We start from the raw sequence: 27,157 nt of genomic DNA, 5'->3' as shown, positions 1-27,157 counted from the left end.
GCTTTTACTTTTAGTTTTAGTGTTAAAATAAGTCACAGCAGTGCAGTTATGGATTGTGGCTTCAAGTTCAGATTTTAGAAAATAAAACGAACAGATCTAAAGACAGGTAAAAAAAAAAATGGAGTTCAATTGTAAACATTCGTTTGGAGACTAGAATGCAATCTTAGCCCGTTCTTATCATTTTTTTTTATTGCATGACATAGGCTGGTTAACAAACATTTCCTCAGGAAGTAATACAACCGGGATTATGTTAGTTGTCGCGTGTTATGTTGAGTGTGTGTGTGTGTGTGTATCTGAGAGAGGAAGATAAATTAAAATTTTTAAAAAATAAAAATAAAAATAAAAATAAAAATAAAAATAATAGAGTTAATTTAAGTATAAAAAGAGAGTGAGAGAAAAACATTTAAATAACAAAATAAAAATGCAAAATAAATAATTGAAAAAAAAACAAACAGTCCACTGTCAATGAGGCACTATCGGGGAACCTCCTGGTTATTGCTTTATTTTGATATGACATTTGACTTTTCCCTCTGACTACCTTGGCAGACCACAGCCAGCGTCAGAATGCCACAGTTCTCCATGCACTGACTGTGGGCGCTTTCGAAAGAGATGCGGCTCGATGTCCCCAGGTCTTCTTCTTCTGGTGCTTCCTCGTCGGTCACGGCTGTGCGGCGAGCGTGGTCGGCTGCGTGCTTCTTCAGGACGTTTCCAGCTCCGATCATCATACGAGTCGCCTGGATGGAGACAGACAGACAGAAAGGAGGAGGCGTGAAGACAAAACACTGCATAGACTGAAATATAACGTGCCACCACTGGTAACTAATAACACAAACTTCTGCTTGACTCCTTAGACCTCCTAAGTCGACATAAAAAATACATCAACTGCTGCTGCGATCTAGATCAGATGCTTTCAGCATGCACCATGCTGCTCTGTGTGGTATCACTGTGAAAACCACGTTGCAGATTGTTTAACCCTTGTGTAATGTTAATATTGTTGTTACTCAGCCAGCGTTTGTGGGTCTGATGGACCCGTTGCATTTTGTGGCTTTTAATGCCTCACAATCAAACACTTTTATGTTAAAATACTGAACAGATGTTTACCTTATCCCAATTCAAGCAGTATAATATATATGGTTAATATTTGCCCTTTACCTTTAACACAAGGTTTCAACATTGTTTGTCAACACTGTCTGCTCTCATTTTCTCGCACATTTGACCCTCTGATGTTCTGTGTACCTACACTCTGTCCTCCTCCTGTCTAGGCCTGCTGTGTGTGTGTGTCTGTGTGTGTGTGTGTGTGTGTGTGTGTGTGTGTGTGCGTGTGTGTGTGTGCGTGTGTGTGTGCGTGTGTGGGTGCGTGGGCGTGTGTGGTACACAGAACATCAATTTCCACACTTCTATTAGCCCCTGGGTCCAGTGGACCCGGACATCTTATATGTAATAGAAATGTGTAGGGGGGGTGTATGGTGTGTGGTCATTAAATATGTATTCTGATATATGTTCTTCACAGAAAATGAGCCAAAGTCAGTGAGTCTCAGTTTGAAAAATGAATTAATTGTATCATTTTTCTTTTAATAAAAAATGAAAACGGGTCCCACAGACCCGAACACCACACAAGGGTTAAAAAGGACTTTCATGCATGTGTAGTTTCATCATGAGCTGAGTTTGAAATTAGTTGCAGAAATTCAGTCTTGCAAGTCCTTGAACTACTTTGTGTCCTTATATAGGTCTGGACAACCTTGTGAGTTCAGTTCATGAACATGATGAATAATGAATAGTGTGTGTGTTAGTGTGTGTGTGTGTGTGTGTGTGTGTGTTTGTTACCTGAATGCGGTAGAAGGCTCTGCTCTTCTGTTGGTGCAGCAGTGCGTAGTAGTTGGCCAGCTCCACCAGCTGGTCCAGTTCTTTGTCAGGATATTTCTGCTTCAGCTCCTTCAGGATACGAATCACCTGGAGGACAGACGAGAGGACACACTGACTAAAATACCCAAACCACACACACACAAACACACACACACACACTGGCAACATGCTTGGCTGTCCACACACTTTCCGGCTCCAAGGAAGTTGGATTTTAGGTTTCAGCTTCCAGCTCAATAACCACTTCCTACAGTCCTTGAACTTTAAAAAGTCACTTCAAATTAAATTATAACCTTTAATCATGTTCATGTTCTTACTTGTATCAAACGATAGCTTGGTTTTATGTGTGGGTGAAAAAAGTTCTGCAAAAACATTTCCAAAATGTTAAAATGCTGAGTGCCAACTTGATAAAATGTTATCCCTTAAATTGAAAAAATAAAATGATCTTCTGACGGACCAGAAGATTTAAGGCTAACAGCATCCAAGAAATTCAAAGGTTGAGTTGATAGAAGATGTACACAGATGGTCAATCAATAAAAAGCAGAAAGTTTCCTCTACTCCTTAAATATATCACTGCAAAATCCAAAATGGAAAAAGCTTGCTCCAATACGAGAGTGAATCTAGGGTTTGCTTTCACTTTCATTGAGCCAGGGAGGAAGAAACACGTTGAAATTCTACAATTCTACAATGTCATTTAGCAGACACTTTTACCCAAATCGACGTACAAATGAGAGTAATACAACACAAGCAAGGATGAAGTCAAGAAACATAGCAAGACTAAGTGCTGTGGGTTCAGTTCGAGTCCATTAGGACACAAGTGCTTTATAGGTCGCAAGAGCGGTCAGTGCGATACTTGTCGTAGTCGTCAGCGAACAAATGCAAACAGTAAGCGACTGTTCCTGCATTGTTTGCCTTTGACATTTTGAGTGAGTCATTCTGAGTTCTATTTCATCCTTCCTGACCACCAGAGGTGGTGCATAGGCACTGAATGACTTAGTCTTGCTCATGTACAGGTCGAGTAGTTATACCAACAAAGTCACCTGTGACCCCCTGATGACCCCCAGATAGGTTATATCTTCCGGTGTCATCAGAGAATCTGTTCCTTTGTTCTTCTCGTGTCGCAGGTGTACTACAGTTGTAGTGTCAGCATATGCTAAAATACCTAACTGAAGCTGATATAGCCAAAGCTAAGTTGTTAGCAGCTTGCCGCCGGTAGCCTTTTGACCAAGCTGTTTTAATCGGAGCTGCGAGGAGTTCGCCCTCCAAAGGTTCCAGCAAGCCGTCCTCCGAGACACAGCATGCGGCCGCTCTCACCGGCACTGTGAACACCCTTCCTTTGGATCGTCATACATCCAAACAAAGGTTGGCATCTCGGCTGGGTGAGTATTCTTACCTATTTATTACCTTGTTGTTAAAGGCAGTTTGTCCACTCCCTCTCCCAGCATAACGGTGCACCGTGGTGGCTCCTGGTTAGCAGCAGCGTGTTCGCCTGTGTTAACTTGTTTATCTCTGAACGCCTTAAGGCTGCTTTACCTTGTTTATGTTAACTGAATTATTACGGTAGACGACTCGGTCGTACCCATGCTGCCTTCAAGGTACAGCTTTTCTGTTGCATTTGAGTAGACTTTCATTTTGCAGTTAATAGTGCTATTTCCACTGGCTAAAATTATATTATTAATAAATTGTTGTTATTAATTAAACAGCAGCTTGTTTGGGTTAAGCCTGAGGTTTATTCATTTTTAACAAATAAATACAAAATAAAATAAAGGCACCGCAGCCGCTATAGCTATGTTATCGGCAAAGACTGCCTTCCTCCTCGCCATCATTTCAGCAAATCGCGTTCGGGAGCTTCATGCCCTATCGATCAGTAGTTCATGTCTGAGGTGGAACTCTGATGGCACAGGTGTCACCTTACGGCTGAATATGGCATTCCGGCCTAAGGTCCTGACAAGCTCAAATCTTACATCCAGCTGGCAAGGTTTGTCCCACCTGAAGGGGAAGGGGATGATACATCTGAGCTGTTATGTCTTCTGTGGACTTTAAAGGCATACATTGAGGGTACTGCAAGTTTACGCCAGTCAGACCAGCTTTTTGAGCTGGTGGTCACCCTCTGCCATCCGGGGTGAGGTGCCACTCTGTCCGGGGTGTCTCCACATCATGGGCAGCTCTGAGAGGTGTGCCCCTGAAGACCATATGCTGCGTCCTCATGGGCATCGCCAAGCACCATCACCAGATTTTACTGGGTGAATGTTGCCATTCCTCACCCACTGGGTATGGTCCTCCTACCAAGTTCCTCTACTTCCCCTCAATAAGGTGAGTATTTGGGATTCCTTGTGACTCTTTTGGTGACCGAGAAGATTCTGCAGGAAAAGATACTCTGATAACAGCGGAAGCAACATGGTCTCACAGAAATCCGTGAAATAGCCACGGATTTCGCTTAACTCAAAATCCGTGGAATAGCCACGGAAGCGCTCAAATTTCCGTGAAACTGACACGGATTTCGCTACAATGCAAGTTAATGACAGTCATATCCCGTGGCTATTCCAACATACAAAGTGATTATGTACATTCTGAGTGAATATTTAGAAAATAAAACATATATTTCTCGCTAGAAATGTGATCAAAATCCATTTTTATGCAGAAACTAAGTCAAAATATTGATTTTTCACTAAAAATGAGAGAACTGTCCGCCATGTTTTTTGTTCTGACCGCTGGGACCTTGAAAGTCAAGTGACTTGGAACAAACCAATAGCCACGGGATATGACTGTCATTAACTTGCATTGTAGCGAAATCCGTGTCAGTTTCACGGAAATTTGAGCGATTCCGTGGCTATTACACGGATTTTGAGTTAAGCGAAATCCGTGGCTATTTCACGGATTTCTGTGAGACCAGGTTGGCGGAAGATATAACCTATCCGGGGGTCGTCAGGGGGTCATAGGTGACTTTGTTGGTATAACTACTCGACATGTACATGCGCAAGACAAAGTCATTCACTGCTTATAAACGGACTCTGGCGGTCATCCAGGATTCATAGAACCGTAGTTACATACGTAACTTTCTTAATCATGTATGATAACACACTCTCTGTTTTGTCAGTTTCCAGGTTTACTGAATTTTATGAAAATTAGCGAAAAGAAGTGCAAATGAATGAGCATTATGCTGATGAATCCTGTTTGAAGCGTCCGCACAGCACTCGTCTGCTTCAAGCTCTTTCATTTTGTCGACTGGATGTTTCCTCTCCTCGACCTCTCTGACCCTCATTAATGTATTTTTACCTTTGCCCATCAAACCTCCGTTGTTACCTCTCAGACTTGTCTCATTTCTTCTCCTTAATGTTGAGACATCTAATCTCTTTTCAGCAGACTATCCACAGGGTTTAAATGTGGATAATCTTTATTCCCTCTGCATCCGCATAAAGTGTTTTGTGTAAACTCAAGTAAAGAGAAAAATGAGTGTCACAAAGTGCAGAGCGAAGCGTGCATCACTTTAGAAAATTTAAATGTGGAAGTGGAAACATTCATCGCAGCTGGAAACGGCACCGACATCTTATCACTGACTTATTCTGTCTCCTGCAGTGAAATGATCCATTATTTTGCACTCCAATTATATTATCATCACAACAACAGAGAAGGTGTTTTCTATGTTAACTGCATTTTTCACCAAAACAAACTCTGGGAAATGAAATTAGAGACTTATTACAGAACACAATCTGCAGTGAGAACAGCCTCTCTCAATCCATCTCAAAGTTTATGTGTGAATTAACAACTTTCTTTGCTCTCTTTGTCATTTCACTCTCTCTGTTCTACACCAACCAGTGGTGTGTGAGGGACATTCTGGCCTCAAAAAGGAGTAATAGAGTATTGTGAGTACTATAACTATCGTATTTACTTCTTCAAAAATGACCCAAAAGTGTTTCGAAAAATAGCACACGTCATAAAACATAAATGCAAGGTTCGCTGTTGTAAAAAAAGGCTGCAATTTTGTTTAATTTAGGCTCCAAAAGCACTTCTGTAAGGTTAGGGCCAAAAAACTTGCTGTTGAGGTGTTTAAATAGTTAATAAATGATATAAATGCTGGAAGTGAAGTAGTTATGAGAACGATGTGACTACTGGAAGTGACATAGTTATGTGCAAGTTTTTACATAATTTAAATACTGAATCAAATGGTTTACTTTTGTTTCGGACATGAACGCCATTCTCCTGGTGAAAGTCCTGGGTCTGTTCAACCCATCCAACTCCCTTCCCTCCCACCTGACTGCAACTTTGGTGCTTTATACTCCACCTCGCCGTCATTTACAATTACTACGGCTGCTAGAGGACACCACCAACTCCAAACATAAACATGGGTCGTATTCAGCTGCTTGTAGAAACGTCCTATGGGGCGTTTTTAAGAGGAGGACAACCTATTTTTGGCAAAATAACATCGGGTTGTGACGCAATGTGACATAATAAAGTGTCTAAAAATCTAAAATCAGTTTTTTTTTGTTTTGCTTGTTTGTTAGCTTTTGTTTTTCTGTTTCATAAGCCAGGTATTGATTTTGCATGTTTTAAAAACTGTTTTTAATAATTTCGTTGAATTGTAATCGGTATTCCACTTTTTGGTAAATTATTGAATTTAATATTGTAGTTTTTTTTCTTATAACTGCCAGAGATTCTAGATTCTAATTGTTACTCTGTATGCTTTTACAATGTATTTAAATTGTGTCATGTTTGAGGACCCCAGGAAGAATAGCCATTATTCCCACAACAGAGTGATGGCTAATGGGGATCCTAATAAATAAATAATAAAGAAATAAACAATCAATATCTTCAATCATATTCATTATAATTCTCACCTCTTTGCGGCTCTCGTCCAGCTCCTTGCTGCTCTCCACGTTGACCATTGTGCTGTTGGAGTTGGGCAGGTTGCCTGTTACTCCGACGTTATTTGCCACAGCGCCCGTTGTGCCGTCCTGAATCCCACAGTTCTCGGCGGGGACCACGGCGCCCCCTCGTGGTGGGAACTTGCCATCCACCATCATCTCCATGCCGCCCTTGGTGGGCGTCAGGTCTCCCTCGGTCTCCACCACAATGCCGTGCCGCTTGTCTGCGCGGTAACGCTTGCCCATGTACTTGTAGAAGAGCAGGCGGCGGTCGGCGATCCACGCCAGGATGACACACACCGGGAAGTACAGCAGGGTCACCAGAGCCTCCCAAATCTGAGACACACGGCATCATTACAACATTAAATATTAAAGTGAAAGTCCTTGTAGAACCTGATAATGTGATAAATTCCCGATAATGTAATATACCCGATAATGTAATAAAAATCTGCACTTGAGTCCATTGAAAATGTAATAAAACCTGATAATGTAATAACTTCCCGATAATGTAATAAAGTGCATTTCCCAATGTAATGTAATACACTTTTTACCAATAATGTAATAAAGTATAACATTAATGGGAGGTTATTACATTATCAGGTTAGCCTTCATTCGCCTTCATTCGCAAATCCTGATAATGTAATAATTCCCCAATATTGTAATAATTTAACAGCAGACCACCCATTACTTGGGTTCAAGTGGTGATACTGTGTAGGCAACTCTAGCTCAAGAGCTCTAGCGCCACCAACAGGTCAAAGTTGAATGTTTATTAACTTTTGACCCGTTCATCCGTTTTTCACAAACGAGGTATCTATGACACACGAATGCATTCAACAGCTTCTTGAAATCTAAAGGTGCTTGGTGTTATACTTTATTACATTATTGGTAAAAAGTGTATTACATTATTGGGAAATGCACTTTATTACATTATCGGGAAGTTATTACATTATCAGGTTTTATTACATTTTCAATGGACTCAAGTGCAGATTTTTATTACATTATCGGGATTATTACATTATCGGGAATTTATTACATTATCAGGTTCTACAGGCCTGATAACACAATTAACTAAAAGTGTAAAGGTCTCACCTCCACGACGCCTGGCGACATGACGGACAGGATGAGGTAGAGCCAGATGTAGGCGAAGATGCTCCAGAAGGCGGTGATGAAGAACACCCTGAGATGTTTGATCTTGCGAGTCTCGCCTTCGGGGATCGTCCACACGCAGATCCCGAGGATCACAAACATGTTGAAGGCGGCGCTGCCGACGATGGTTCCTGGTCCCAGCTCGCCAGCGTGGAAGCCGTGACCACACACCTAGAGAAATACAGTGTGTGTGTGTGTGAGAGGTTTGTAGCAGGAGGGAAGAGACAGATACTTTTTTACAGTTTTACCAACTGAGCAGGCACTACTGTTTTTTAGCAACATGCTCTCTGCAGAAAATATTCTAGTTATAGAGATAGAACTAACGAGGAGTTTGCATTGTGATGTAGAAATGAAACATTATAAAGTTGGAGGGAGTGTGTGTGTGTGTGTGTGTGTGTGTGTGTACCTCTATAACAGACAGAAGTATCTCCGGAGCGCTGGAGCCGAGAGCCATCAGTGTCAGATTGGATACTGTTTCGTTCCAGATTCGAACTGTCGCCACTGATGTTTCGCCATTGGGCAAGGTGATGGTCACCTCCTTCTCCTGTTGGCCCGAACACACACACACACACACACACACACACACACACACACACACACACACACAGAGTCACAGCTTTTTTCAGCTCTGGGATGCTGCATTTTCCTGCTGTTCATTTCGCTTAGAATCTTAAAATCAGGAAAATGTTCTCAACACATACAGAAACACTTCACTTCACCCTTCAGTTTATCAAATCTTCTTTTCCTCACAACAAGGAGAGCAGTGGACAGAAACAGGTTGTCCTTTCTCTCTCCTTCCTCTCCTTTTTTCTCTCTCTGGTTGCCCTTCACTTCTCACACTGAACATCAGTCTCCATTCAAGCCTCCTGGGACCCTTCCAACCTTTTTCTACAGTGCTTATGACTGCATGACCTCAACTCCTGAACCATTATAGGCCACCAGGGACAACACACACACACACACACACACACACACACACACACACACACACACACACGCACACACACACGCACACACACACACACACACACACACACACACACACACACACATACACACACACTGCACCAACATCCATATGTTCTATATAGTGATGGACTACCCCTCAGTAATTCAGTAATTCCTGCTGTCTTGGGTCCAAATGAAAACAGCTTGGGGGTCATTTCAACTATTATAACAGAGAAATGGTTGTGTCTGCTAGTTTTTTCTTTTCACAAACTATCCTGAAATAAAATAGCAGACGTTACAAGTAAGTGACAGAAGAAATTTCTTCTTCAAACCCAGTTTACACCAAAGTTTTCCTATTTGGGATTTTTTTTTTGCACACACATATGTGCAAAATAATTGGTATTTGCATTTTTCTTCAATTATGCAGTAATATAATATTATGGCATTTTAATTACAATATTATTTCATAATTTATAATATTTTTTATATTATCATTACATTGTTTACGAAGCCATATGGTATTTTAGACAAAATAAAACAACTTAAACTAAATAAACACTACACCAACACTTAAGTGGAGACACTACAGATGATTTTTATTTTTTCAACTTATAGATATCACTATGAAACTTCGCCAGTTTGTAATTTACATTAAGACAATATTTTTTTTTGCATTACAAGTTTCATGAAATGTTGTGTTTTGATATGCAACTGAGATGCGAACTTTAACTTTAACTTTTATTTTAAATATGCGCTAATTTGCATATATTTCCAGGACAAAAATGTGAATGTTGGATAAAGCTAATTTTCACTGTAAACACCTTCAGAATATATTTAGGAATAAAAGTGGTAATGAGAAAAAATATATTGAATATTGAATCAAATGTACAGTGACAACAATAAAGAACATGTAAAACACATTAAAACTGATAAAGTGAATGACACAACTTTTCTTTTTACTTTCTGTGCAGGATTGGCTGAGCGTTTTATTGGCTGCTTATTAGGTTCAACTGGCACACCTTTTCAATTTACCAATTTAACCCTAATAGGGCACTCATTGAAATACTTGCAAATTCCAAATTTCAACCCTAGAGAATATTGGAGGATATTACAAACAGCCAGAATGTGTAAAAAAGGGGAGGGGGGGGGTCATATTTTAAGAAAAAAATGTACAAGATTAAAGTGGCAAATTTACGAGAAAAAAGTCGCAGATTTATGAGATTTAAAGTGGTGAATCTGGGAGAAAAAAGTTGCTTTTTTCCCTCCACTTTTTTCTCATAAATCTGCGGGATATGACTGTCATTAACTTGCATTGTAGCGAAATCCGTGTCAGTTTCACGGAAATTTTAGTTATTCCGTGGCTATTCCACGAATTTTGAGTTAAGCGAATCCGTGGCTATTTCACGGATTCCTGTGAGACCAGGTTCGATATTTCCACTACTTCCTAACTGCACCACTCATACATGTATTTGTGCTCACCTGTGAGGTGATGACCTCTATGGACGCCATAAAGCGGTCTGCGATGATGGACACTCCCAGGAACATGTACATGAGGGACACAAAGTAGACCACAGCTCTGGCCACCTGGTCTCCGAGCCCGGGACTTTTGGGCATCCAGACGGGCAACAGGATGCCGGGCCTGCACTCGGTCGCTTCCAGACACTTGTCTTTAACAGGTGGGGTGCCGTTACCGTAAGACATGGAAGGCGGGAAGGAGGAGGGGAACATGGAGGGCGAGACCGCCCGGTACAGGGGGTCGCTGCTGGGGTCGCTGCGCTGCGACTCCGGTTGGCAGGGGGGCAGTGGGAGGAGGAAGAGGAAGAGGAGGAGGAGGAAGGGAGAGGGAGAGGCCAAGACAGACATGGCTGTGTGTGTGTATGTGTGTGTGTGTGTGTGTGTGTGTGTCGCCCACAAGGAGCGGGAGGAAAGGGTGAGGCAGAGGAAGACGGGATTAGGCTGAGTAAGAGGGAGGTGGGAGGGGGAGACGCTGCGTGGAGCTGAGGGTGGTGCGACTAGCTCACCTGCAGGGGAGAGGGGGAGAGAGAGAGAGAGAGAGAGAGAGAGAGAGAGAGAGAGAGAGAGAGAGAGAGAGCAAATGAATGAATGACTCACTGAAGAGACCTTTAAAAACATAATGGAACACAGTCAGCCTTTCTTTGTCTTTTCATAAATACAGATGGTTTTGTTTTGTTTTGACAAAGGGCTGTATAGGTGTGTTCCACTGAACACAAAGCACATTTAGATTAGATTTGACTTCATTAATCCCACAGCGGGGAAATTTCTTTGTTACAGCCGACCACAACAATTTCACACAAAATAATTTCCCTTTTAGATAAAGATAAAAATAAACATAGAAAAAGACATTCAATAATATATAATATACTATACACAACTAAGTGAAGAATGTGCAGTGTGCAAATTATATGCAAAATGTGCAGAAAAGAAAGAAAGAAAACTACAACACGTTCAGGTTGTTCTGGTGTTGTACAGTCTTATGGCAGCTGGAATGAATGACCTGCGTTCCTTCTTACACTGTGGATGTAACAGTCTGCTGCTGAAGGAGCTGCTCAAAGACCCCACAGTGTCTTGCAGGGGCTGAGAGGGGTTGTCGATGATGGATGCCAGCTTGGCTAAGAGTCCAGTGGACAGTTCAGGACAGAGCTCGCTCTTCTAATCAGTTTGTTAAGTCTGTTAAGTCCTGTTCCTGTCCCTGTCCGTGCAGCCAACCTGGTCTCACAGGAATCCGTGGAATAGCCACGGAATCACTCAAATTTCTGTGAAACTGACACGGATTTCGCTACAATGCAAGTTAATATTTTTTCCTATTAGTTTGTTCCAAGTCACGTGACTTTCAAGGTTCCGGCGGTCAGAACAAAAAACATGGCGGTCAGTTCTCTCATTTTTTGTGAAAAAATCAATATTTTGACTTCGTTTCTGCATAAAAATGGATTTTGATCACATTTCTAGTGAGAAATATATGTTTTATTTTCTAAATATTCACTCAGTGAATGTACATAATCACTTTGTATGTTGGAATAGCCACGGGATATGACTGTCATTAACTTGCATTGTAGCGAAATCCGTGTCAGTTCCACGGAATTTTGAGTGATTCCGTGGCTATTTCACGGATTTTGAGTTAAGCGAATCCGTGGCTATTTTTACGGATTCCTGTGAGACCATGTTGGTGCAGCCCCCTCTCCAGCAGACCACCGCGTAAAAAATAGCGGAAGCTACCACAGAGTCATAAAAGGTCCTGAGAAGAACCCTGCAGACACCGAAGGACCTCAGTCTCCTTAGTAGGTAGAGGCGACTCTGGCCTTTCTTGTGTTATCAATAATTTTAGAGCAGAGCACACAAAGCACACTGAACTGAGGCAGAGACATGAGTGGAAAATGTTTCAACTCCAGCAAATAATCTGTGTGTAACCTGAAGCTGTCTGACTTCTTTTCATCAACACCCTGAGATGGGAGGAGAGACAATCAAGGGATGTAAGTAAGAAACACACATACGATTTATTGTCTGTGGCAAGGTGAAGTGTACACATTAGTGGGATATCTAAAAATCCCACAGAGCCCAACACTGCAAAAAAGGGGTGTCTAAAAATAAGATAACAACACTAAATCTTAGGGAAAAGGTACTCAAACACAAGTCAAATGATCTGTCCATGCAGCAAAATAATTTCACTTGACAAGGTTTCTTGAATTAAGACTGGTTTCAATCTAGAAACAAGATTATAGCGTAAAGTTGAACACTTTAAATTAAGAAACTAACTCTTAAAACAAGATAAATTATCTAACACTTCTAAATCTACGTTTTTTTAAAATCTTGGTAAGAAAACAAATAGTTTGCAGTGAACAGGAAGTCAAACCTTTAAGCAGATGCAGAAACAGCAGAGAATCTACAGAAGCAACCATAGAGGAAAATGTCATAATCCTTTTCTTTTCTAAGATCTGCAGAATTTAGTGATCGGTCAAGATGGTGTGTGACCATTCTTTTATACATTTTCTGGCTTTATATGAAGAAAAATCATAAAGGAAAGAACTCAAAAGAGGTAAGAATCATGAAAGCTATGCTTTTCAGAAAATACTGCACTATAAAGTGCTGCAACAGTGTATCCACTTTGTGAACGTCAATCTTTTCAATGTCAAATCCATTTCAGGAAGATGAGCAGAAAGAGTCCTGACTCATCTATCGATAGAAGCTCATCTCTGACGTCTTCACCGCTCATACGAGGGTAGAGACTCTCCTCAAGTCCTTGAGCATTAAATCGAATCCAAGTGGATGCATTTAAACATTTAAAATTGAACACAAGCAAAAGAATTCTGAGAATGAAAGTTGTGATTCATAGCAGATGATGGGATCCGGAGAGCCTGGTTCATTCTGTGGTGAGTCATTGATGAAGGCCACAAGCCTAAACGTGGTCTGATGATGAATATGGAAGGCCATTTGTGCAAAATAATGTCTCAGAAATGCTGTTTACACAACATTTAGTCTCGCAAAATCTCTAAATGTGTTTTTGCAATTTGAAAGAAAGTCCTGCAGTGATGTCACCATGTTCAATCTGCCTCTGATCTGAAACTTTACCCACAGAAACTGGGCCAGAAATCCTTCCTGTGATCCTCCAGTGAGTCTGATGTCTGATTGTGACAGACGACAAGTCGACAAGTTTATGTTTTTTTGTTTTTGTCATTTTTTTCAGTTTATTTGAGTTGTGTAAAGCCAGAACTTTTTACCAAATGTAACTCTCCTCTTTCTTCCCCTGACACACACACACACACACACACACACACACTAAAAGAAGCCAACTGCTGCGTGTGTATTCACTATTTTTGTTTTGGAGTTTTCATCAAAATTAGTTTTTTTTGTCCTTTTAGAGTCCCCGTCTTAAGTGTCTTTCCAACACGCTGAGTGAGCATGTGTGTGTGTGTGTGTGTGTGTGTGTGTGTGTTTGTGTGTGCGTGTGTGTGTGTGTGTGTGATAGTATGCAAGAATGCCTCGGCCAACTGGTGAGACTTAAAGCTCGGCGTGAAACCAAAGGATGGACAGATGGGCTGAACCCTGTTTCCTACAGTATGTTAATCTTCCACCTCTCACGCTTCATCTCTCTCTTCATACGTCCGTTTGTGACGATGAAGGCACCTGTTCACACCTTCTGTTTGAAACACACACCTACGATAATCCCTCTTTATCCTCAAATCAAAATCATTCACTCTGTTGCCATTTGTTGGCATCATGAAGGAGATGTTACAGAAACTGCTGCATAGAAAAATGTTTTGGGAATCTCTGCATCAACTTAAAAGTAATAGTTCTTGTGACATACTGCAACTGCATTATTTTTGAAAAACCCAGGCAGCATCCTGCTGCTGTATTAAAACAACCCACGTTCACACAGTAAATAAATCAAGGTCAGCCTTGACCACACAAGCAGAGAAGGCCAATATTCTGACACAACACACAGACGATTCAATATTTAGATTCTGAGCGGTTTCTGTTTAACTGGACATCATGTTTAGTCTCCATGTTTGCTCCTCTGTATCTGCCGTGTCCCCACAGGACTCTACAGGACAACAGTCCTGTCAACAAACACAACGTCACCGTTAGCTAGAAAGGTTTGTTTGTTACCAGAGCTGCTCCAGGCTGCTGCTGGCCTTTCAGACGCTCATATTACACTCCAGTTATCAGCTGAGATGTTTAAGTAATACAGACAGAGAGTGAGGAGGGAGGGGAGGTGCAGGAGGAGTGACGGAGGCATGACAGGAGTAGGAGAGGGGGAGATGGAGGGATAACAGGAGTAAGAGAGGGGGAGATGGAGGATAACAGGAGTAGGAGAGGGGTAGATGGAGGGATAACAGGAGTAAGAGAAGGGGAGATGGAGGATAACAGGAGTAAATTAATGGGAGATGGAGGGATAACAGAATAAGAGAGGGGATATGGAGGGATAACAGGAGTAAGAGAAGGAGAGATGGAGGGATAACAGCAGTAAGAGAGGGGGAGATGGAGGGATAACAGGAGTAAGAGAGGGGGAGCTGGAGGGATAACAGAAGTAAATTAAGGGGAGATGGAGGGATAACAGGAGTAAGAGAGGGGGAGCTGGAGGGATAACAGGAGTGAGAGAGGAGGAGATGGAGGGATAGAAGAGGTAATGAGGCGTAGAAGAAGGATATAAGATGGAATAAGAGGGTCTGAAAGAGGGATTGATTAAAGAGTAGAAAAAAGAGGGATTCAACAATTTTACAATTCTAAATGTTATTTAGCAGACACTTCTATCCAAAGTGATGTACAATTGGAAGTAAGTAAAAAACAAACAAAGATGTAGTCAAGAAACAACACAAGAGTAAGTGCCATGGGTCAAAGTCAAGGTTTGAATTCAAGAGGACTAGCGCGGTTTGAATTCAAGAGGACGCAAGTGCCTTTAGGCAGTGCAAAGTGTGTGAAGATGTTCAATAAAGAGTTGGGTCTTCAGTCTCTTCTTAAAGACTGATAGGGACTCAGCAGATCGGATGGAGTTTGGAAGTTCGTTCCACCACTGGGGCACTACAGAGGAGAAGAGTCTTCTTTGAGACGTAGAGGCCTTGAAACGACATGATCATCCAATTATGGCCTCATGAACCAGTTGGTCATAAGTCATGACACCCAAGTTCCGTGCAAAGCTTGTGGGCACAAGTTGCATGGATCCAATCTGGATATTTCTAGGCTGATATAAGGCGGGATGGCCTGGGATGGCAAGAAGCTCCGTGTTTGAGAGGTTAAGCTGAAGGTGAGATACGAGGCAAGACTGTGAGGTCTTTGGTGGGAAGGAAAGGAACAGCGGGCTATCATCGGCGTACTAATGGTGTGAGAAGCCATGATTGTGGATTATCGCGCCGTGAAGTCGTATAAATTGAGAAGAGAAGGGGGCCTTGCACTGACCCAGAGGCACTCCAGTGGATAGGTTTTGTAGTTTGGTCACTTCTCCCATCCAAGATACTTTAAAAAATCTCCTTTAAAGGTAGGACATGAACCACTGGAGGGCAGAACCTGATATACCAAGTTCTGTGAGTGTAGAAAGGAGGAATGGAAGGGATAAAATAAGTAATGGAGGAATAGAAGGAGGGATTAAATAAATAAGGAAAGCAAGGGAATAGGAGGGTGAGGAAAACGAAGGAGGCATGAAAGGAGGGGGAGAGAGTGATGGAGTGCTATAAGGAGGAATAAATGGAAGGATGGAGGAGCGAAACAAGGGGTAATAAGTCATAAATAAGAGGAGGAACGGGAGGAGAAAATAAAAGGTGGGGGAGGTCTGAGGTCCTTAACGCGTTTCATAGGGCGCGTGTGTGTTGCCATGCAACCAGGGGACAGTCTGGATGGGGCAATCAATCAGCAGCAGCACACACACACACACACACACACACACACACACACACACACACACGGAAGCATCAAGCTCTGTCAGCAAGAGAGACACATGTCATATTTCTTGTCTTTGTGTTGTTATTTGTGATCATTTCGGATCTGCTGATTTCAGTGAAGAGTTGGATAAGAGGAAGACAGGTTTTGTAAAAAAAAAATGTGAAGGGCAACCATGACAGGTCTTTGAGCAGACAGTCACAAACATGCAAAAACAAATATTAGCCTGAATGGTGCGTTAGATTAGCTGCAGACAGACAGAGACAAAACAAACCAAACCAAAGCTCTCTGATTCAGCCAGAGGGAAGAAAACATGCTTCTGATCCACTTTCTTTGCTTCTCTCATGACATAAAAACAGAAATGATGGTGACTGAGCAGATTATTGTCTGCCTGCATGATATTACATTATACTCTCTCTCGCTGTCTTTGGTCATCCTTATGCACACACACACTCCTTATGAAAAACACACAGTCTCTTATCTTATCAGTCGAAGCCTCCTTCGCTCACTGTATATCTGATCTGTCAGCTCTCCCATGATCGGCCAGCTCTCCCATCATGCATGTTACAGCTTCATTAGCTTCTGACTCTTATCCTCCACTCATCAAACAGCAGTTTAAACAATGCATTAAACACTGATTGCTGATGCTGATAGGTTTGTTCCTATTAATTCCTTTTGGTGCTGACCCGGAACAAAGGTGAATTCAAACCCATTATTGTAATGAGTGTGTGTTCTACTGCACCAGCAGGAGCTCCGAGGACACATTTAGTTGTCTCCTTATGTGCCATAGAAAAAGGAAATGCTTCTTCTGCACACACACACACACACACACACACACACACACGCGCTCTGGGCTCTGCTCTGAGTCAGCCCGAGGCTCGCTGCTGTAGCTGGCACTCTACATCACAGGCTGACAGATTGTCGGCCGGCTGAATGTCACAGTGTTCACCTGCTTCACTGCTGAGCATCAACACAAAGCAACAGAAACATGTGACAGCAGTCTAAGGAAGGAGGCCAATCAACAGTAAACAGTAGCTGCCGGGGCTGCAAGATCTGAGGAAATTATACTATAAAATTATTATATGTGCACAGTATCTGTGCTTGTGGCACGCTGGCTCTGCAGCACACAAAATATTACCATATTCCTCTCTGGCAATCACTCAACTTGTCACACTTTTTTCTTTAAACCATGCAGAGCATAATGGCAGCACTAGTCTAACTAGAACAGGGATGGGCAACTTAAATGCTGGAGGGGGCCACATTTTTTCATCGACACTACCACAGGGCCACATATAGGACAGTGCACTTCACTAGATATGATGAAACTGCAATTTTAAATATGTTTACAGTGCAGTAACGTAACATATTTCATGCTCAAATGCATGTACACTGCAAAAAAGTGGTGTCTAAAAGCAAGATAAAAATACAGTGTATTCTATAAGAGACATGTGGAAAGCACAAACACTCCCCACCACATTTCTCTCCACAATAAGTTGGAAACCAGCAGCAAATCACCAAGTTCACACCAATATGAATATATACAAACTGAATGAAAATGGAAGCTAAGTCGGACACTGATGATGATGCAGGTTTAAATGTACCTGTTAGTGCACATTACATTTTATCACACAGTCAGAAAACAAATACTATCTAACAGTTATCTAAACTGTGTGAACCGTTTAGTCCAGTTCTCTGTTGTTATTGAATAAAAATCTGCCAGAAAGAAAGCAATAAGGAGAACAAATGAAACAGATGTTTCTGTGTATAATGATTAGCAGCATGTTCCTGCTGAACATTTCTCCGAGCTACAATGACATTTGGCCACTGAACCATTAATTAGTCTTTAAGAAGAGCACAGGGGAGGTCTGACTGCTGCGGCTATTTCTGTGGTTTCACACTGAGCACCAGCAGCCATTACAGAGCTCCACATCAGAGGGTTAGAGACACTTCTGAACTCATGCATTTAAATATAATATTAACAGTGACACTCTCACAGCATTCTGGGACTCTGGGACCGCCCCTCCTTTCCTCCAAACTTCAAATCGATATTTAATATCAATATGCAATTTGTGCCGGGAAGCTGAAGATTTCATTACCCCCATGCAGGTTTATATGCGTTTTGTCTGATAGTCTGTTTGGTTTTTGCTGGTGTGAACGCTCAAATGAACTCTGGTCTGCAAAAAAATAGGTTCTCTTTCAAGTGCACCAGCGTTCAGTTCTCTGCAGGTGAGAACGCAGTCTGAACCAAAGGAAGGAAGCCGACCAAAACACAGAGCATTCTGGGTTGAATTTAAGCAAAAATTTGAGAATCAATAGCAGCACGGTAGTAGCAGGATGAAAAATGTCTCGTGGACAGACGTGGTCAAATGAGGAAGTAAAGGCCCTTATCCAAATATGGTCAGACGATCAAAAAACACAAAAACATCAAAGTCTGAACAATGATTTAGCCACAGAATGGTGGCTGATGGATTCAATCGCTCAGCAGATCCAAAACTTATCTAACCCTTACCCTAACCCAACAATACATTTAAGTCGGCAACTTGCTTCTAAAAAGTTCTTTCCCTCCCAGATTCTGTCCATCAGACGAAGGACATTTATTTACATAAAACTCAGAGTGTGCGAAAACCAAACCAAATGAAACTGTCAGGCCGGGCTCAAATCAGGACTGAGATGAAGAGCAGGTGAACTTAAAAGTTTCTTTATTCAAAGAATGCAGCTTGGTAAATCCTCAGAGTGAAAGAAAAGGGCTATGAAACAACTGACTCTGAGTAAAAACTAAACAAAGAAAAGTCACTCCAAAGGAGGAAAACACTGAACCTATCTAAGGGGGACTATTAAATAATAACACCTACAAACTAAAAGCGCTCCAAAAGGGAGGAATAAAACCTGATAGAAAAAAATAAAAGATACTACTAAAACACCATGAAAAAACTGGATCAGGACCAAAGGGGGAAAAATAATAAAGAACACAAAATTACTCCAAAAGGAGGAAAAACAAAACGACTGAGGACGACGAATGAAAAAGCTATGAAACTAAGATCTGCCCTTAACTAATAAATAACAAAGAAAAATCTCTCTTGTGAAGAATCCAAAAGGGCGAAAAACAAGACAAGCTGTGGTAAGAAGGAGATAACTGACTGGTATGGTGACGGGGTCAAACACACTGGACCAAGACAAGGGAAACACAGACTATTGGAACACATGGAGGGAAGGGAGCACCAGGTGAACACAGACTATTGGAACACATGGAGGGAAGGGAGCACCAGGTGAACACAGACTATTGGAACACATGGAGGGAAGGGAGCACCTGGTGAACACAGATAATTGCAACACATGGAGGGATGGGAGCACCAGGTGAACACAGACTATTGAAACACATGGAGGGAAGGGAGCACCTGGTGAACACAGACTATTGGAACACATGGAGGGAAGGGAGCACCAGGTGAACACAGACTATTGGAACACATGGAGGGAAGGGAGCACCAGGTGAACACAGACTATTGGAACACATGGAGGGAAGGGAGCACCAGGTGAACACAGACTATTGGAACACATGGAGGGAAGGGAGCACCAGGTGAACACAGACTATTGGAACACATGGAGGGAAGGGAGCACCTGGTGAACACAATCGGTGAATAGGGGAGACAATCAGACAGATGACACACGGGAAAGGGCAAGAGACCTGAAGCGAGAGGAGAGTTACTATTTAAAAATAAAACAGGAAATAACAAGACCAGAACACAAAAAAACCCACCACCTGACAGAAACTGTAATCACTGTACAACACCGAGTCCATTGGGTTCTGGACCACTGCAGTGTGAGGTTGTTGTGCAGGCCAGTGTCAGAAATAATTGACGGCAAAGGGCAGAAATGTCACCAAATTAAAGGTATCGGCCTGAAATACACAATGTGTCTAACAAACCTATAAAAAGTTTATTTTATAGCCTGGTGCTGGTGTCTAAAAAAAGAGTTCAGGCAACACTGAAACAAGTTTACGGCCAGCTAAGCTTCTGATTGCGCCATATTGATCCCTGAGGGAGTTATAATCTTTTTCTGTGTGTGTCACTACCACTGGCAGGTCAGAGGTCAGCTTCATAACAGGCTGTGCAGCCCAGAGGGGATTTAGTGTCTTATTTCAGGGTGGTGAATGTCTGCTCTAATGGAGGTTTGAACTTCAGTGGACGGGCATCAGCTGGAAATGCCAAATAAACAGGGCATAAACATCCCACAGGCAGTCGTGCATAAAGAAACACAGTGCATCATGTCCAACAGATTTCAGTGTCCTTTTCTGTCCTCTGTGTGTGTGCAACAAGTCCTGGTACCACAATGACAAAGTGGGTCATATAAGGTAGCTGATGCATGTGATTAATCCAAGAAGGCTCATTATCAAATGTACCTACATACCTCCACCAAGGAGGTTGTGTCCTCAGCTGTTTGTCCAACATGGTCTCACAGAAATCCGTGAAATAGCCACGGATTTCGCTTAACTCAAAATCCGTGGAATAGCCAAGGAATCGCTCAAATTTCCGTGAAACTGACATGGATTTCGCTACAATGCAAGTTAATGTCAAAGTCATATCCCGTGGCTATTCCAACATACAAAGTGATTATGTACATTCACTGAGTGAATATTTAGAAAATAAAACATATATTTCTCGCTAGAAATGTGATCAAAATCCATTTTTATGCAGAAACTAAGTCAAAATATTGATTTTTCACTAAAAATGAGAGAACTGTCCGCCATGTTTTTTTGTTCTGACCGCTTGGACCTTGAAAGTCACGTGACTTGGAACGAACCAATAGCCACGGGATATGACTGTCATTAACTTGCATTGTAGCGAAATCCGTGTCAGTTTCACGGAAATTTGAGCGATTCCGTGGCTATCCCACAGATTTCTGTGAGACCAGGTTGGTTTGTCTGTCTGTCAGCAGGATTACAGAAAAACATCAGGCCTGACTTGAATTAAACTTGGTGGTAGGGAGCAGCATGGGCCAAAAAAGAACCCATTAAGTTTTGAAGCGGATCCAAGTCACGAGGTGGTTACACTAATTGTTTTTCACTTTCAAAAATGCATTTGTGACTGGGAAAATTCAGGTGAATGCCCCAAGTCTACATGTTAACATTGTAAGATAAGACAAGCCTTTTATTTAGGTTCTGACTTCAACATTTGTAAGTAAGTTGTTATAAATAACTAAATTCAAAGAGTACTCGACCATGAGATGGACAGCACTGAATATGAAATGTTGATTAAATGGTGACTGACTAATTTTTCTGGGGTTGATGAAGTGAAAACACTGTGAAAGGGTCAAAGCTTTCCTTCCTGTGAAAATATTGAAAAAAATCTCCTGTTATAGTCTAATTAACTGTAAACTGGACCATATTTTCCAAAATGAACATCATGCTGTATTGAAGAAGACTTCAAGGATATTTTGTCATAGAAGTCAATGTAATCTGACTTTTTTTTTTACACCCAGTGGAGTCGCCTCCTGCTGGCAATTCGAAAGAATGGGGAATGGGCTGTACAGGTCAAATAAACCCAGGACTTTCACCAGGATAACGGCGTTGGTGTCCATGTGAAAACAAAAGTAAACCATGTGATTCAAACATCACTTAACTTCCTGCAACACATTTTAACTGAAGTATGTCACTTTCAGCCCTGGTAACTACTTGACTTCCAGTATTTACATCATTTATTTACTGTTTAAACTGTCTTTTAGAACGCCTAACCAGGGACTTTTTGGCCCTAACCTTAGAGAAATCAAATGAAACTGCAAGCTTTTTTTTTTTTTTTTTTTTTTACAACCATGAACTGAACGTTAATGTATAATGATGTGTGCTCTATTTTTAAGATGTTCCACTCTGTACTGCGACTCACGAAATGCTCATTTGAGGTAGCAGTCTGAAGGACTCTTCTCTGCTCCTTTAACAGCAGACAGTATTAGCAGCAGCAGCAGCAATGCACTTTTGAAGAGAGAGGCTTTTCTGTCCCCAGTGTTTTTCTCGGCCAACTTCTGTCCTCTCTGTCTGTCACTCTCTCCCACTTCTTATCCTGTGTGGCTCACAAACACAGAGTTTTCCAACTCTGCAAACTAGCTGCCGGTGAAAGAGTCCTTCAGCTGTCGGGAGGTCATTTTACTGTCATCAAAAAAAGAATGAACATGAATGATCTCACCTCCATCACTCTCTCTCCTCTCCTCTCCTCTCCTCTCCTCTCCTCTCCGACCTCTCAGCTGCTGCCCAAACATCAGGAGGTCCGGATTAAAAGTGTTTGAGGCTGCAGGGCTTTAATCCATGGATGAGAGACTGCAGACCACTTTCTCTTAATGAGATCAAGACGTGATGAGGCGGGCCTGCTCTATTGGTTTTATCCTTTTTTTGTATGTGAGGATGTTTTCTCTTTAACTAGTGGTTTCTTATATATTCTTGTTCCAATTTGTACTGTGTTTTCTATGCAAAACATCGGTCTGATTTGCATCCTGACACTGTAGCTTGTAATCAGTTTTTATATTGATGTTTGTCTTGAATCTTCCTCGGGATGGATGGATGGATGGATGTATCTGTCTGTCTGTCTGTCTGTCTGTCTGTCTGTCTGTCTTTCAGAGATAAAACAGAATCATTCAGACAGCAAAGATGTAAAAGTTGCATTTGAAATAGTTTTGATTAAATTTCCATTTAGTCAGTGCTTTTTTGTACTAGTAGGCTAGTTCTTGTGTCTAGTGATGTGTCGGTTGTGAACGAGCCGGCTCACGTCCGTCAGTGAGCTGTTCTTCTTCTTTTTTTTCTTTTCTTTACTTATCTCGTTACTTTCTCGGAAAAGTACCTGCGGGTGCTGCGGACGCTGACTACGGGTGTCACGCTGAGACAGTGACAGGAGGAGGAGGAGACGTGCAGAGAGGAGTGAAGACGAGAGAGGAGTGTGTTGCAATGATGAGTGAAAGTCGAAAAAGAAGTAGCATTTGGATGCATTTTGACACTTGTGACAAGCAGGGTCCACTAATAACTAACAGGCATTTGAGAACTGAACATCAGCCGGATAATAGTTCAGTCGGAAGAAAAAAAGGCAGGCTAGCATGCTGCTTCTGCCACTACTCCACCTGTTGCTCGTGTGTGTGTTTAAAAAATAAAGTACAAAAATGTCAATAGCTGGCCTTTTTTCATTGCTATGCATTTTCTATCTGCTTTGTGTAGCAGAGTGGTTCTTCAAGCCAGTTAGAGAGTTACAAGGGATTTTACAACTGTAAATGCAATTGGTTGCAATTGGCTGCAACATTTTATTGGAATTTAAGTGATACATGTGTTCAAATACAACTCACAAGTCAAAACAGCGCTAAATTTGGCTGAATTATAAAAGGTATGAGAGGTAAAATGAAGAGCCATTTGGGAGCCAAATGATCCAGATCACTAAAAAGAGACCAAATCCCCTTGTGTCCTTAATCTATATTTAATTTTTTATTTTGTTCTTTTGCACCAATACACCCCAGCAAATTCCTTGTATGTGAAAACCTACTTGGCAATAAAAAATAAAGTTTGATTCTGATGTCTCCACAGTTTTTTATAACGGGGATAATGTTGAAACTTGGATTTTGAATGAGTTTTTACGGCCCATAAAATCGTCAGTGACCCTCGAAGGTGCAACTCTTCTGCAGACACAGGAGGTTAATTATCCCGCTCAAGGACAAGTTGGAAGTTGTGTCAGGTAAAAAGAGCTTCATTTAATAACTTTCCTACATTTTTAATATTTAATCAGCGGAGAGGAGGTTCCACATTCTGAACTCCACATTATATTGCATGAGATTACCCAGCTCTGTCCACCCTTTACAGGCTTATAAACTTATAAACGCACTTCAGGGAGAGCTCTGAGGTCTGATAACCGAGACTAGTCTACTCGTAAAAAAACGTCAATACAGAGCATTTTTATAGGCAGCAAAATACCACTCACATTTAGGTTTTAGACTTTCTTCTACCGTCATTTTGCTGACGTAGTAGTCATGTAATGGCGAGTTTAAATGGAGGATGGAGGATGGGTCGAACAGGTAGACAGAAACAGAGAACGGGGTTCATGTCCCATGTGAAAACTAAAGTAAATGACTTTTCACGTAACGTACGCTGTTTACGGAACTTCTGTGGCTCATGTCACCCTTATAGCTACTTCACTTCCAGCATTTGCATACATATATTTACTGTTTAAACTGTCTTTTATAACGCCTAACAAGGAAGTTTTTTTTGCCCTAAACCTAGGTCAGTGGTTTTGTAGCCTGAATTCACAGAAACTGCAGCTGTTTTTTTACAACCATGAACTGTACGTGTTTGTATAATGAGTGTGCCATTTTAAGAATATTTCTCTCTGTGCTGTGAGCCGCCAAACGCTCATATGAGTCGTTATGGGTCGGGCTGACAAATGATCTATTCTGTCGTTTAGGTTGGAGATCTTGTTGTTAACTGTACAGCAAATTGGTCAATCACTGGTTGTTTTAAATGTGCTGTAGAAATAAACTTTGACTTGACTCGACTCTTGAAGGTGATTTGCGATTATCATATAACACGGTGGAGGGATTATATCTCTCTCCTGGCCTGGGAACGCCTCGGGGTCCCCCAGGAGGAGCTGGACGTTGTGGCTGGGGAGAGGGGCGTCTAGAATGCCCTGCTTAGCCTGCTGTCCCCGCGACACGGCCCCGGATAAGCGGACGAGAATGGACGGATGGATGGATGGATGGATATATTATAAACACATTAATTGTGATGTGTTGAAAAGCACTATCAAGAATATTCACTATATATTCTGTCAGATAAATGTGGCGCAATAAAAAGTACAATGTGATGTAGTAGAAGTACAGTTCTGCTGTTGCATAAAATTAAAATACTTAAATACAAATACCTTGAACTTGTATTTATGTTCAAAACATGTTCTTGTTAGATGAGTTAGAGTTAGATGATAAGTTTTGATAGAAGTGTTTTCAAGTTTTCCTACAACCAATATTTGAACCAAAACTGAATTATTTCCTGTTGTTAGAATTCACAGATTTCGTTGTGTGAATATGAATGATGTCAATATGAATCAGCATCCAGCCTCCTCTGTGCCAACTTTCTCATCCCATATATCAAGTTAAAGGAAATGTGATGAGTGCTTGCTCTTCATCAGACACCTCTGTGTTATCAGCTGCAGCCAGCTGGCAGGAAGCGAGGCACTCTTTCTCTCTCTGCTGTAAATTCTGATGACGCTAATTTTCTAAGAGGGAATGATTATAAGGAGTTTCTGGAGAGGACCCTGGTGATGAAACCCAGCTGTGAGAGCCTTTGTACATGGAGGGAGGAAAACAGCAACAACACAGTGTGCATCTGTGTGTGTGTGTGATGATAACACCATCTGCTGTTGACTTGACAGAGGGGACATTAGTGGGAAATGGAGAGCTCGCTGATGTATTTAATATAATAGGCAACTTCCCATTCCGTCTATTAATTACTGAATTTTCATGCAGACAGTTTTGGTTTGATTTCTGCCTCCACATGAATACAATGGAGGTGAACTAAACGACCAGTCCCTATACTCTCCTGTTTGTTTTTCAATCTGCAGAAATTATGCACAAACTGGATGAGTCAACACTATGCTAACAATGCTGCTGCACATTCTTTTAACTGGCACAAGAAAGTATGAGCACATTTCACCTGTTTTAGCTTCACTGCACTGGCTGCCCGTTCATTTTAGGATTCATTTCAAAATTATTTTATTTGCTTTTAAAGCTTTAAATGGTCTTGCTCCTCCTTACTCTCCTACCCGCTCTCTCAGGTCAGCTGACCAGCTTCTCCTGAGAGTGCCAAGAGCTCGGCTGAAGCTCAGAGGGGAACGAGCTTTTGCCATCGCAGCTCCAAAACTGTGGAATGAATTGCCGCTGCACATCAGACAGGCCTCCTCACTGTCTCATTTTAAATCTCTTCTTAAAACCCACCTCTTCTCGTTGGCTTTTAACACCACATAGAGTGTTGATTTTATGTTGATTTTATGTTGTTTTTATGATTTTTTGTTTTTATTGTATTCATGCATATTTTATTTTGTGCGGGCAGTACATTTTACATTTTATTTTATTTATTTTTATCCCATTTTTAATTTATTTTATCTTATTGCATCTTACTGATCTATTGTTTACTACATCTCTTTGTATTGTGTTATGTATTTATTGTTTGTGCAGCACTTTGGAAACCTTGTGTTTGCTAAAATTGTGCTATATAAATAAAGGGGATTGGATTGGATTGGATTGAACACTAGATGATTTTTTACATTTGTGTGTCTTTTGAGCAGCGAGAAGAGTTGATGGAGGTAGTTTCCCCGAATTTCCTGCAGGAGTTTACATCCTGTAACATATATGAAATAATGGTTCACATGGGATATCGTGACTGAACCGCAGCCGGGCGAGCCAACAACAGAGCTGGGCTCAACAGCCTCTAAGGACATAATGGCAAAGGAGAAGAGACCGAAGAGGGCGGTAACGCAGCAACAGGCTGTCAGACAAATTAAAACCTCTGACTCACTTTTAGAGAGCTTTGGGAGACAGACACCAAGCTTTTATTGTGAAAGAATCGAACAGAAGTAGTGAAGCTGTGATGTGCAGCTGTTTTTCAGACTGCAGAGCCTCCGTGCTATTATTTAATTACCTTTATTCATCTGACACGTTGGACTGGTTTGTGAAGTGTATTATGCTTATGTTGCTGAGGTTTTTTTCATAGTTTTTTCCTCCTTTCCTCCCCTCACATTGTGCTTTATTTCTTTCTCTTCATCCCTGTCTTCCTGTCCCGTTCACCTCTGTCCTATTGTTTTGTGTGTTTTTTATATTTTTTGGACGGGTTGATGGCAATTTTCCTTGTACTACCCTGTGCAATGACAATAAAAGCTTTCTGATTCTGATTCTGAGGAGCATTTCTAAAAAATAACGACCCTACCAAGTGCAGGACATGGGTGAAC

General features: G+C 41.5%; 1 protein-coding gene and 1 long non-coding RNA gene across 3 annotated transcripts in view; both read right to left on the bottom strand.

The window, feature by feature from the left end:
- The window catches only part of slc8a2b (solute carrier family 8 member 2b), a 49,546-nt gene extending 38,867 nt beyond the window's left edge, over positions 1 to 10,679 (bottom strand). The window contains exons 1-6 of one of the 2 annotated variants that reach the window (XM_059330822.1): positions 10,296 to 10,679; positions 8,275 to 8,412; positions 7,812 to 8,039; positions 6,696 to 7,058; positions 1,825 to 1,950; positions 539 to 734 (exon numbers count right to left, since the gene is read on the bottom strand). In XM_059330822.1, coding sequence (XP_059186805.1) covers positions 539 to 734; positions 1,825 to 1,950; positions 6,696 to 7,058; positions 7,812 to 8,039; positions 8,275 to 8,412; positions 10,296 to 10,679 — 1,435 coding nt within the window. The remainder of the gene's footprint in view (positions 1 to 538; positions 735 to 1,824; positions 1,951 to 6,695; positions 7,059 to 7,811; positions 8,040 to 8,274; positions 8,413 to 10,295) is intronic. The other variant, XM_059330823.1, reaches the window with a different exon arrangement.
- A 33-nt stretch (positions 10,680 to 10,712) lies between these two features.
- LOC131969693 (uncharacterized) overlaps positions 10,713 to 27,157 on the bottom strand; it is a 181,228-nt gene continuing 164,783 nt past the window's right edge. Inside the window, exon 4 of the long non-coding RNA XR_009394144.1 lies at positions 10,713 to 10,837. This is a non-coding gene — a long non-coding RNA (uncharacterized LOC131969693). The remainder of the gene's footprint in view (positions 10,838 to 27,157) is intronic.

Source organism: Centropristis striata, chromosome 4, assembly GCF_030273125.1.
Source record: "Centropristis striata isolate RG_2023a ecotype Rhode Island chromosome 4, C.striata_1.0, whole genome shotgun sequence".
In the NCBI taxonomy this organism is placed as follows: domain Eukaryota; kingdom Metazoa; phylum Chordata; class Actinopteri; order Perciformes; family Serranidae; genus Centropristis; species Centropristis striata.
This window is presented reverse-complemented; position numbering and strand designations above follow the sequence as displayed.